Here is a 12,639-nt window from a genome sequence, read left to right on the forward strand (position 1 = left end):
CTCAATAAATTATCAATCTGATCACTGCCAGTGTTTAGAAACATAGTGTACATTTCTTTATTGTTACATTATACAAAACCTTTACAAAAGTTTTATTCGATCAATACATCGTTATACTGAATCTACTTTGGTGAAGCAGGGTTATCTTTACTGCTATACATTGGACAAGATTTATTTGTTCTAATGTGCCCGATTTGTCCGCATGTAGCACATCTCCTTGTAGTGTTCTTACCTTTATTCCTGGCTGCTTTCCCGTCAGTTACACCGGCAAGGTCGCTACCATTATCCACAGAGTTTTCTGTTCTCGTGGCACCACCATTTCTCTTCGAATTTTGCCTTGCTGCTCTACGTTGCTGTGATTTTTCCAAATTAGCTAATTCTAGTTGCAACAGTTTTTTCTGTTTCTCAAGTTCTTCCAAGTTATTTATCTTTGAAGTGTCCTCCTCTAACAATTTGTTAACATCTTCTTTATCCTGTTCTTTGATTTTTATATATCCTTGAATGACCCTAGGATCTCTTATGAAAATTGTCTGCCTTTGAATTATACCATTTTCATCTCTTTTCTTTCTAACAATCTTCAGAATTTTCTTATCATCTCTATCCGTCTTAACATGCTTGTTGGTCTGATTAATCTCATCAGGATTGGTCATTTCCTCAAAAGGATTGCTTATGCTCAACGATTTTGTATGTGTATACCAGGTCTTCGCAATTTCTTCGTCGTAAGCTTTTTGCTGTTGAGCCACATTGTAGCTATGCGTGTTAGTGCCTTTTTTGTTTGAACTATTGTTATTACTGGAAGGAGAACCAGACTTAACAAAACCACCTTTCATTGAAGTTTTCAAGAAAGAAAAACCTTCACCACAGCCCGTTGGGTCACCAACACCATGTATTTGTATCATAGCTCGCATTTGTGTTGAATTAATAAAATTTTTTGTAATGTTCCATGGTAACAAGTTTTCTTCTAGAGATTTTAGCTTAGAATCAAAATTATATGCTTCATTATCTTCTTGGAATTGTAAGCCCTGACTCATTGATTCAACTTGGCTGATCTGCTCTGGCGTAATTAAACTTTTCACTGCTTCATTGTCTAACAATTTTTCATCATCTTTAAGCCTCCACAGACCTTTTTCAGGACCATCTCTTTGATATTTCATGAACTCCTTCACTTTTTGTCTGTTTTGTCCATAATCTTGGTCGGGAAAGTGCTTTGCAATGGGATCAATAGAAATTGCCTTGCTGTGATTATGGTTTAGAATTCTATAAATAATCATTTTCAGTCTTGTAGCTTTCATTGATGTCACCTTTCTTGAATTAGGTCCGGGAATCTCCTCGACAGGAAAAGTTTGTCCAACCGTAAAAAGATGGTTAATATTACGTAAGTAAAATCGATTGCTTATACCAAATCCGGAACTTTTTGTCAGAAGAAAATCTGTTCCTGATATATCATGTTTGAAAACGGGTGCTCTAATCATGTTATTGTATAATGTGGGGACGATATGACCAGGTTCAACAAATCCAAAGTTCCAAAATGGTGATTTGTCTTGAACTCCCAAAACGTGAGTTTCGCCAACAGGCAATTTGGGCCTTAGAGTATCTTGTTCATTGGCTTTCCGATAATAATTAATTAATTTATTGGCCATACCAAATTTAGACAAAGCTACCGGTGTTTGTTCAGAATATTCCATTAAATAAACAGGAGCAGTATCCCCGATGGTTAGATCTTGAGATGTAGAAAATGATTCTTTGACATCTTTACCTTTATCTCTTTTCCTTTTACGCGCTTTTAACTTACTGAAGACAATTTTAGTACCTGGTCTGATGTGCGAACCAAAGTTTTCACGGTGGAAATGCCTCAACTGGTATCTAGGAACAGCCACTTTGTAAAATGGAGATTGTAAATTAATCGCAGGTTGAGAATGCTGAATATTTAAGTTCGAGATGGTAGAACGAACTTTTGTTTGATGGGTTTTTTTCAAGATTTGATATTTATCATCATTAGATAAATTGAATTTTTGTTGCAAAATAGTTTCGTTGAGGGGCAATATCAAGTTACTACTATCCAGTTGTTGCTTTTGCTGCGCTAAATTATTTGTTTTCTCAATCATCAGCAACAGTTTTTCGTCATTCATATTTAATTCAGCATGTTTAGACTCTTTCAATTTTGCATCAATGATCATGTCTTCATCCCACTGCCAATCTTCAGCAACATCCTCAATCAAGCTCTTCAATTTATAACCGCCGGAGAACTTTAAGTTGGGTGTCATAGACGAATCCGCCAAGGTTGCTGTTGATGAAGTACCTTGGTTGATGATTTTTTCTTGGTCCCAATCATCAGTGGCAATAAGCAAGTCTTCCGATATGGTCTTTTCATCATGAATAATCTTTCTTTTTTTTTGTTGCTCTTTGATAGGGAAAAGTTCATCAATGGAAACATGAATTAAACCTCTTCGGGATGCAGAAGAGTTACTTTGAAGTAAATTGTTTTTCCCTTGATAAATCGGAGCGACGTAAGATATTGTCCTTGAGTTGAATAGCCTCTTATCATCCTGTTGAACCTTGAATTTCAAATTTAAAGGCATAAACGGTTTCTTTACCCTAGATATTTCACTGTGCCAATGATAAGGAACAGATCTTCTATAAATCAGCTTGTTCCATTTTAAAATTTTACCCTTTTCAAAATCAGGAAAGTATTTTTTTAGAAGATACTTCTCATGGTTTATCAAGTCTAATTTGGTGGCTTTCTTATGCTTGCCATCTGACATATCTGGTTCCATGATAAATCCACCATTTATCGACATATCATTTCCATTAACGCCACCAATGGAAAGTTGAGAATGCCCAATTTCATTTGCGCCACTACCATCAAGAACTCCAGTTTCAGTGGCGAGATGAATTTCATTTGCATCCATTCCCATAAACAAAGCATTGCTAGTTGCGGGAGTACCCCCATCATCCTCCAAAATAAACTGTTGAGACAAATCACCATTAATTTCAGGCAGTTGCATATTCAAACTATTTGAGTCGATACCGAGTACGGCACCGTTCTCGTTTACATCATCATACGCGCCCATAGTCATCATAGCTGGATGCAAATTAGCATCAGATTCTTCTGGCAAATCGTCATCGTCATCAGCAAGTTCATCTTCATCTTCAAAATCTACAGCATCCGGCAAATGCTCCGTATAGTCCTTTGAATTGGCACCTTCATCCCCGCCAATGTATGACCCGATTTCTAAAGAGCCAAACTCTCCGCCAAAAATAGCTTCATATGCTTCATCTTCGTTGGCCAAGTTGGTCTTGCCGGATCCCTGCTGCTTTACCATATCGCCTTATACTCCTGTTGTACTTCTTTTTCTCTCTGTGTTTAAAATGCTATTTATTCTCTTAAAAGCACATTTGAAAACCATCGCCGCGAAATGAAATTATCGACTAGTTTATTAATGAACAAGGCGATAAAACCTAATGTTGGAAAGAAAGAGCTACGTCAGCAAGAGATAGAGAAAATGGACCCACAGACGCTCATTACTAAGGCCAATAAGGTTTCTTACTATGGCAACCCTACGAGTAAGGAATCATGGAGGTATGATTGGTACCAACCATCTAAGGTGAGCTCCAATGTGCAGCAACCACAACAACAGCTAGGGGACATGGAGAATAACTTGGAGAAATATCCATTCAGGTATAAAACATGGTTGAGGAACCAGGAAGATGAGAAAAATCTACAGAGGGAGAGCTGTGAGGATATATTAGATTTGAAAGAATTTGATAGAAGAATACTGAAAAAGTCGTTGATGACATCGCACACTAAGGGTGATACAAGTAAGGCCACCGGTGCTCCTTCTGCTAATCAAGGAGATGAAGCTCTTAGTGTGGATGATATAAGAGGCGCTGTCGGTAATAGTGAAGCCATTCCTGGGTTATCTGCGGGAGTGAACAATGATAATACAAAGGAGAGTAAAGATGTGAAAATGAATTAAAAGGAAAAGTATTATGCATATATATATATATATATATATATATATATTTATATATTTATACACATAGAATTATTTTACAGTAAAGGATGCTACACCACCCCGGGCTAACTTTATGGCTTCTACTATTTCAGGTTCCCTTTCGCGTCTTTTATCTAATCTTTCCTTTTTGTCTTGAATAAACTCTAACTCAGTTGAAAGATTGTTCCATGGTCTTGTGTCGCCTGTACCCGACATGATCAAAATCATAGTACCTGGTGTAGCATTCTCGTATAATTGTGTTAGATGTTGCCCTATATCATGAAGAACCATGGACGCATCGAACGAAGGAGTTTCCTTCCGTGGCTTTTTATTATAGTTGCGTGACCTCTCTAAGTTCTTGATTCTCCCCACAATAAGTTTGACATCTTTATTTAGATTCTCGTGAATATGGGTCCATGTCTCATCATCTTCGACGCAACGGATTAACTGGCCCTTAGAATCGTCCTCAGTATGATTTTTAATAATCATATCGTTGAGAAGAACGGTTTTCACTTCAAAACGATGTAATTTGGTGAACAAGTTCTCCGTATTGATACCTATCCCAAATGCTAACCCATTTAAGATTTTTAATTTCGTCAATTCAAGACAAGCCCTTGCATCTTCGACAGAATCGTGTTCTCCGTTTTGAATGCTTTTATTCAGAAAGGTTTCGCTCAAGTATTTTAAACTTGGCTTGAAAGGATCGCCAGCTTTATGATGGTATATAATAGCTGTATCCACGACCAATGGATGTTTCAATTTCATGACTTTCAAATCATTCTGTAGCGAATGTCCTATCAAAATATCTGAACGACTTATTATCTTTAGTAAATCTTTTTGTACTTCTCGCAATGTTTTCTTGGCACCAACAGTTAGTTTCTCTTCAGTTATACCACTGTAACGTGTCAAATAGTCCACTATGGGGACATCAGGTTTCACCAACTCTTCATAGATAACTTCATTGTCAAAATTCACTAGAGAAATCCTAGTTAGAACTAAACCTTGTTCGGAAAGACACATTTCACAGTCTAGTGCAAAGATGTGGGAGCCACCATGGGTAAAGTCAACAGTTTGTACCCAGTCTGTATCAAAATTGGTGTCTCCAGAATCCAGTGGGTAATCGTTTGCCACTAACTGTTGTTCGGATAGAACCAAATCGTTAATAGTAATTTTCTTCTTCTTTTGTAACTCTTTCAATTTATTTATTTTCTCCATTTTGGACAATCCAACATTAATAAATGAATTGTAGGGCGAAAAGAGCGTCATCTTGGAACCAGGTGCCATCACGGGAAATGTATGAAACGTGGAGGCAATTTCTCCAGGAATATATTTGAAGTTATCATCACTGATTTCATTAAAGGTATTTTTTCCGTTCTCAAAATCATCTGGTTGTAAACCTGGAATGAACAGAACTATCATTTTCTGTAAACTTGACCTGTTACAAATATCAATCCATTTGGGAGAGTTGTTTTCAGCCTGCAACAAGTATTGAGTCATGTCTCTTACATCCTTTATACCAATACCTTTTTCAACCACAGACTTTAGCAATGTGCATGTCATAGGCTTTGCCTTTTTTTTCTTCTTATTCTTATTCACTTCCGATACCACATTTGTATGATCATCCTCTTGTACAGAAGTCTTGGATAACCTTCTTTTCTTTGATCCCAAAGCCAAATCACTCACGAAGTTAGTGTCAGGCCCTTCTACTTGCATGTTTGCCTGAGTATAGTCTATTATTGTTTTCTTCCTCAGTCATCCTTGGTATTGCCATCGAGCAAAAATCTTCCCTCCATTTCTATTGTGTCCTCGCGCCACTTATAAAATACTAACAATAAAATAATAGTGAACTACAACAATAAAATATACAAAAATATGTTTATACGCAAGGGTTTTGTGGAGTGCACGTTGGCGAAGCAGAGGACTTAAGTAGGCGTCTGATTTCCGTGCTGCTTAACTTCTCGCTCCAGCCGTCTTCCTCCCTTCCTCCAAGTACATTAACCACATGTACTGCCAATGGGCTCATGCCTTTTTCAATCCTAGTCTTATTCACAGTCTCTGCCCCACTGACGGTTTCTCTACTCACAACTAAACATTCTATCTCGGGTACTTTCCCTGTGGGGCCGCACACGTCCCTTAAGGGAACTAGTTCTACGGAGAGATCCGGTTTTAACAACTTGATGAATTGATGTACGTGCCTGCATCGTGTATCATAAGGTTCAATCAACTCTTTGTATTTCTTGTTTTGCAAGAGCTCATCGCACGTAATTCCACAAATTAACCTTTGTGACGTGATGAATGTAGAGACGCTCAACAATATTTTATGTCCATCGTGAATGTGGTCGAACGTTCCGCCCAATGCGGTGACATGAAATTTGTTAGCATCTTTGGGACCTTCTATCTCTTCCATTATATTATCGTGTAATGCATAATGTTCTATACTATGGTATTGTCCTTGTCCCAACTCTAGCTTCCAAGTTTCAAAAGTGGATTCCTGTGGCAATAAAACCACTTTCCATTGCAAATTACTCTCGACGAAATGAATATTGTTGAATATGATGTTGATTCCGCTGTTGATCATTCCATAGCCCAAAAGGACATCCCTGGTAATACTGTACATCTTCCCTAGCGCAGAATCCAACTGGAATGAGGTTTTGAATTCAGGTACAATCACGATGTCTAGTTGACTTTGACATTCTCTTAAGAACGGAATAGTTTGCCCTATAATCCTCTGCAAAGTAGCACTAGGCGGTGTATAAGGAAGAACAATCAAAACTCTGGAATTTTCCTCAACCATCTTACACTTCTTTACTTTAGATTTTTAGGTTTAATCACGTCTCTTTTTATGACGGTCCTTATTTTTATCTTTTTCCATTACGTACTCTTGAAAAATTATATTACACTGATATTTATTTTGGCATTGTGAGTAAGAAACCTAAAAAGGAATAAAAAGGCTACAAACCAGCATGTCTACCGCTACCATACAGGATGAAGACATTAAATTTCAGAGAGAAAACTGGGAAATGATAAGGTCACACGTTTCACCCATAATATCCAATTTAACAATGGACAACTTACAGGAATCGCACAGAGACTTATTTCAAGTCAATATACTTATTGGCCGCAACATAATTTGTAAAAATGTTGTGGATTTTACTCTGAACAAACAGAATGGCAGGCTAATCCCTGCTTTATCCGCTTTGATTGCCTTGCTAAATTCTGATATTCCAGATATTGGAGAAACTTTAGCAAAAGAACTAATGTTAATGTTCGTGCAGCAATTCAATCGCAAAGATTACGTGTCCTGCGGAAATATCCTTCAATGTCTGTCCATTTTATTTCTTTATGATGTAATTCATGAAATCGTGATCTTACAGATTCTATTGCTACTCCTTGAAAAGAATTCTTTACGACTGGTCATTGCCGTGATGAAAATATGTGGCTGGAAACTTGCACTTGTCAGTAAGAAAACCCATGATATGATTTGGGAGAAGTTAAGATATATTTTGCAAACACAGGAGTTATCTAGTACACTACGTGAGTCGTTAGAGACTCTGTTTGAAATAAGGCAAAAAGATTATAAATCTGGGTCTCAAGGTCTGTTTATATTGGACCCAACTAGTTACACAGTTCATACGCACTCCTATATTGTTAGTGATGAGGATGAAGCCAACAAAGAACTGGGAAATTTTGAAAAGTGTGAAAATTTCAATGAACTAACCATGGCGTTTGATACGCTACGACAGAAGCTGCTGATAAATAATACGTCCGACACAAATGAAGGTAGTAACAGTCAATTACAAATCTATGACATGACATCTACCAATGATGTCGAGTTTAAAAAGAAGATTTATTTGGTTCTGAAAAGTTCATTATCAGGTGACGAAGCGGCTCACAAATTGCTAAAATTAAAGATTGCGAACAATTTGAAAAAAAGCGTGGTAGATATAATCATCAAATCTAGTTTGCAGGAATCTACATTCTCTAAATTTTATTCTATTTTGTCCGAACGTATGATAACGTTCCACAGGAGTTGGCAGACAGCTTACAATGAAACTTTTGAGCAGAATTATACACAAGATATCGAAGATTATGAAACTGACCAACTGCGAATCTTAGGTAAGTTTTGGGGACACTTAATATCTTATGAATTTCTTCCAATGGACTGTCTTAAGATAATTAAGTTAACTGAGGAAGAATCGTGTCCTCAAGGAAGAATTTTCATCAAATTTTTATTTCAAGAGCTCGTAAATGAGCTCGGATTAGATGAGCTGCAATTAAGGCTAAACTCCAGCAAGCTTGACGGAATGTTTCCGCTGGAAGGAGACGCCGAACATATAAGATACTCCATAAATTTCTTTACTGCCATAGGATTGGGCCTGCTCACAGAGGACATGAGAAGCCGGTTGACAATTATTCAAGAAGTTGAGGATGCAGAGGAAGAAGAAAAAAAATTGAGAGAAGAGGAGGAACTTGAAAAGTTACGGAAGAAGGCCAGAGAGTCACAACCAACCCAAGGGCCAAAAATTCACGAATCCAGGTTATTTTTACAGAAGGACACCAGAGAAAATAGTAGATCAAGATCGCCATTCACAGTGGAAACAAGAAAACGTGCTAGATCCAGAACTCCACCAAGAGGATCGAGAAACCATCGTAACAGATCCAGGACTCCGCCTGCAAGAAGGCAACGGCATAGATGAAGAGCCCGGCCAAACAAACATTACACATGTAATCGTACATATTTACATAGAACCGTACACGCTTTTAGCCAAAAAAAAAAGAAAGGTAGAATATAAAATAAAAACTCGTATTTCGTATTAAGACAAATATACAGAAATACAAATGAGATCATAAACGAACTAAAATAGGAAAATGAAAAAAAAAAAAAAAGATTAGCGAAGGCAAACCAGAAAGCAGTCCTTTGATATAACAGAGAAAAAGAAGATTATCAAAGCCTTAATTTAAAGTTAAAAATATTGGGTATCGTTTTTTAAATCAAGATTTTTTTTGTTTTTTTTTACAATTGAGTAGACTTATTCATTGGATAGAATACCCCAGTATTTTTCAACACCGTAAGCACCGTCGGCCTTCCAGTAGTCGTTGAAGGCAGTGAATAAGAAGGTATCAGCACCACAGGAGCTGGTAATGGCGGAAACAGCGTCCTTTTGATTTTCCTTAGATGGAACAGCAACACCGTAAGTCTCACCCTTTGATGGCCAACCAGACTCAGTGATAACAACATTCTTCTTACCATCACAAGCAGTCCAGACTCTTTGGATTTGTTCTAGTAACCATTTACCGGAGTCTTGGGCAACTGTGTTCTTGTCAAAGTAAGCATGGGCATTAACAGCCATGTAGTCGGAGTAGTCACACAATTCAGGGTTGTTGATCACAGCAATAAAAGTATCAACAGAAACAACTGGACCAGTGTAACCGGCAGCCTTCAAGGCAGATCTACCAGAGTCAATGTATTGACCGACTTGGGATGGGGTAGCTTGGTTACCGTTAACCAATTCGTTACCAATGGAAACAGTGGTGACATCGTCCCAAGAACCGTAAGATTCAACAGCAGACTTGATGGTGTTGACACCGTCTTGGATTTGGTCAACGTAGTAAATACCTAAAAAGACTTTTTGGTTCGAAGCCTTAGCCTTGAAAACATTTTCAACTTGGTTACAGTCGGTACCGTACAATCTAATGACTGGGAAGTCAGTCAATTGAGCTAAATCGGAAGCAACTTCCGAAGCGGATTTACAAGCACCGCTGGACTCGTATGGGGTATAAGTGATACCTCTGACACCAGAGGCAAAGCTGCTGACGTCTTCGCCGGAAGAACTAGAGGAAGAAGCTTGGGAGGAAGAGGAAGATTGAGTAGATGTAGCAGCAGAGCTGGAGGCTGGAGATGCGGCAGCAGAAACTTGTGAGTTGTTCTCAGAAGAGGAAGCAGCAGCGGTAGCTACAGAAGCAGCAGACGATGTTGTACTGGTAGCGGCAGCTGGAGCGGAGTTGACAACAGCATTTTCTTCCAAAGCAGCAACTGGAGTTGAAGCGGCACCATTAACAATGATAGTGGTTTGTTTTTGAACAGTGGTAGTGACCACAGCACGCTTGTCCTTGTGTTCGTGGTTAGCGGGAGCAGCAAGAGTAGCAGCAGATAAAAGAGAGGCAGAAGCAATTAGGTTAGAGAGACGCATATTTTTCTAGTTTGCTTTTCGGTATGGCTTGCTAGTATATAAACGATTGTAGATGTAAAAGAATGACTTAGTTGGATTTAGTTAGATATCTAGCTGGACCTTTGTGTAAACACTATTAAAAGAATAGAATAAGGGCTAAAAGAACTACTAAACAGAAAACAATTATGACAGAAGATAAAGAATACATATCTATTAGTTTTATAAAACAGAGATCTTCTCCTCGAGGAATGGGAGAAAACAGAAAAAAAAAAACAAAAACAACGGTGCCGTTTTTGAAACAACACCACAAGAGAAAATTTCTGAAAAAAATGCGCGTGAAAAGGAATCATGTGCCTATTTTCCTCATTTGGAGAGGCTAAACGAAAAGGGAAAAGAGGTGCGTTGCGCGTGTTTCTAGGGAGAAGATCCTATTGCAGCAGGGTGTCGCGCGAAAAGCGGTGCCTACAAATTACAAAACCCTCTGGGAAATGACCGTGCAGGGTCGTTTGTGGATGCATCTCGATTAGGCCGGGCTAGGCATCTTGATTCTTTCCCAAAATGGAGTTAACGAGCTCGATTGGGCGTTAATTGATGGATTTGGTTACACTGATACGAATTGAGCCCGTTTATCATTCATGCAGCGGCTTTATGGAGGGTGTGGAAGACGTTAGCGATGTTATGCTTTCCACTTGCTCTACTATCTTCCATCAAACCCACCTAATAAAGCTGAAGGTTTTGCAGGGGCAGAAGTCGTGGCGCAATAAGTTCAATAAATACTTATAATATTACTTACTAGTTTAATCATGTATGTAAAAACTCGTTGCGGTATGCTGTCGTACTGGCACACATTTTTTTTTTTCATTTTTATTTGCTTTTTTCTTTGGCACCGGGGAAGAATTTTTCCCCACTCTATATATCTTGCTGCGTGTGCAGACTGGCCAGCTGCTCACACAATGAAACGCAATGGAATGTTTAGTCGTTTGTTATCATAAAGATCTCATTCAGTGCCTTGGAGTCCATCAACGCGGCCCTCTTTTGTTTTATCCATTTGGAGCGCACCGATAGTCTTGTGTTTACCGCATCGGGGATATTGGATGCAGATTCACTAGATTTTAATTTTGACGTCTTTTTCGTTTCTTTGGTCTTTTCCGCCCTTTTTTCCTTCTTCAATCTCTTCTCTTCCTTTTTATGTTTCTTATGCTCCTTTTTGTCCTTCTTGTCTTTTTTCTTGTCTTTCTTATGCTTTTTGTGCTTCTTGTGCTTCTTTTTATCACTGTCTTTATCCTCTTTGTCGTCATCATCTTCATCTTCGCTATCGTCTCCTTCCCTCTTTCGTTTCTTCGCGTTGGAGTAATTTCTTAACTTGTGAGTCTTTGGATCCCACGTGCTTGCTAAAACTTCACCCTTCACAAAATGGATACCCCATTTTCCGTCAATAATCTTCTGCTTTCTCTGCGTGTCCAATTCCTCTGATATTTTGCTTTCCTTTCCGTTCAGCCTACCAAGAATTCGCTGGAAGACATCCAACCCTGCGCATTCACCATTATCAAACTCGTCTTTTTTGTCTTTACGTTTTAATTTAGCACCGAGCCCAACGTTGTCGTCCTTAATTGACACTTTGATATGCGAAGTGTTCGAATTCATGGGGGATAACCCCAGACCCATACCGGGTTTCCATCCAAACTTTTCTAGAAATTGGTGCCCGAATCTCGAGGTGTCGTTACTCCATGCCGTATTTCTGGGGTCTAAACCAAACCGCTGTTTGGTTCTTGTAGCTGCCAAACCCATTCTGCTTCTTTGTTTAATGGTGTAAGCTGCCTATATGTTACTATTGAGTACTCATCTCATCGCTTCTTTCAGAACAAAATTTTTCATATTTTTTTTTTTTCCTTTTCTTTTTTTTTTTTTCTTTGACTGTTACCCGGTTGTTTATATTTGTAGGAAAACAACAACGACAGAGAAAATATCCTTGCAGTGGCGGCTAATTTGTTAGTTGACTGATTGATCACCTTCACTTATTAAAGTAAAATCAGCATACAAGAGATCAGAAGGGAGAAAGAGAGTGGGCAAGGCTATAGTACTTTGAAGAAAGCATCTTTGAACCGACCAGTTCTCTTCACAAGCAAAATCTATATGACTAACCGCAAGGGGCAAAGGGTTGTGAGAGGGCCCGTCTTTCTCCCGCTATAGCCGTCACTGGTATCCCTCCTGGCTGCACAAATCCGATAGAAAGGGGAAGAAGGAAGTTTAGTGCCACCTTATAGCACGCAGTTACTGTTTACGCTAAGGAGAGGCATACTCAATTTTTATTAGTCGCCTTCTTTAGTTGCTGCGTTTTTATCCACGGTTCTCTACTAAATGCTTGCGATAAGCGCTTCTATTTTCCTCCCCACCGCGAGGCGGAAATGGCACATTTTTTTTCTTTTGCTTCTGTGCTTTTGTTGTAATTTTTGGCATGTGCTATTGTATGAAGA

General features: G+C 38.6%; 7 protein-coding genes across 7 annotated transcripts; 2 read left to right on the top strand and 5 right to left on the bottom strand.

Moving 5' to 3' along the window:
* Positions 1–122: 122 nt before the first annotated feature.
* Positions 123–3,323, bottom strand: TAF1 (histone acetyltransferase; the record flags this gene model as incomplete). The annotated part of the gene is made up of 1 exon (NM_001181403.2): positions 123–3,323. One exon carries the CDS (start codon positions 3,321–3,323, stop codon positions 123–125), a length of 3,201 nt encoding a protein of 1,066 aa, NP_011790.1.
* Positions 3,324–3,503: 180 nt separating this feature from the next.
* Positions 3,504–3,977, top strand: RTT102 (Rtt102p; the record flags this gene model as incomplete). The annotated part of the gene is made up of 1 exon (NM_001181404.3): positions 3,504–3,977. The coding sequence occupies one exon, from the start codon at positions 3,504–3,506 to the stop codon at positions 3,975–3,977; it is 474 nt and encodes a 157-aa protein (NP_011791.4).
* A 69-nt stretch (positions 3,978–4,046) lies between these two features.
* Positions 4,047–5,708, bottom strand: RNH70 (Rnh70p; the record flags this gene model as incomplete). Its single annotated transcript, NM_001181405.1, has 1 exon — positions 4,047–5,708. The coding sequence occupies one exon, from the start codon at positions 5,706–5,708 to the stop codon at positions 4,047–4,049; it is 1,662 nt and encodes a 553-aa protein (NP_011792.1).
* A 163-nt stretch (positions 5,709–5,871) lies between these two features.
* Positions 5,872–6,789, bottom strand: CAB4 (putative pantetheine-phosphate adenylyltransferase; the record flags this gene model as incomplete). The annotated part of the gene is made up of 1 exon (NM_001181406.3): positions 5,872–6,789. The coding sequence occupies one exon, from the start codon at positions 6,787–6,789 to the stop codon at positions 5,872–5,874; it is 918 nt and encodes a 305-aa protein (NP_011793.3).
* Positions 6,790–6,958: 169 nt separating this feature from the next.
* CWC22 (U2-type spliceosomal complex subunit CWC22) lies at positions 6,959–8,692 on the top strand (the record flags this gene model as incomplete). The annotated part of the gene is made up of 1 exon (NM_001181407.3): positions 6,959–8,692. One exon carries the CDS (start codon positions 6,959–6,961, stop codon positions 8,690–8,692), a length of 1,734 nt encoding a protein of 577 aa, NP_011794.3.
* A 333-nt stretch (positions 8,693–9,025) lies between these two features.
* Positions 9,026–10,186, bottom strand: SCW4 (putative family 17 glucosidase; the record flags this gene model as incomplete). The annotated part of the gene is made up of 1 exon (NM_001181408.1): positions 9,026–10,186. One exon carries the CDS (start codon positions 10,184–10,186, stop codon positions 9,026–9,028), a length of 1,161 nt encoding a protein of 386 aa, NP_011795.1.
* A 951-nt stretch (positions 10,187–11,137) lies between these two features.
* On the bottom strand, positions 11,138–11,953 carry PXR1 (telomerase inhibitor; the record flags this gene model as incomplete). Its single annotated transcript, NM_001181409.1, has 1 exon — positions 11,138–11,953. One exon carries the CDS (start codon positions 11,951–11,953, stop codon positions 11,138–11,140), a length of 816 nt encoding a protein of 271 aa, NP_011796.1.
* Positions 11,954–12,639: the final 686 nt, after the last annotated feature.

This window comes from Saccharomyces cerevisiae, chromosome VII (assembly GCF_000146045.2).
Source record: "Saccharomyces cerevisiae S288C chromosome VII, complete sequence".
NCBI lineage: Eukaryota > Fungi > Ascomycota > Saccharomycetes > Saccharomycetales > Saccharomycetaceae > Saccharomyces > Saccharomyces cerevisiae.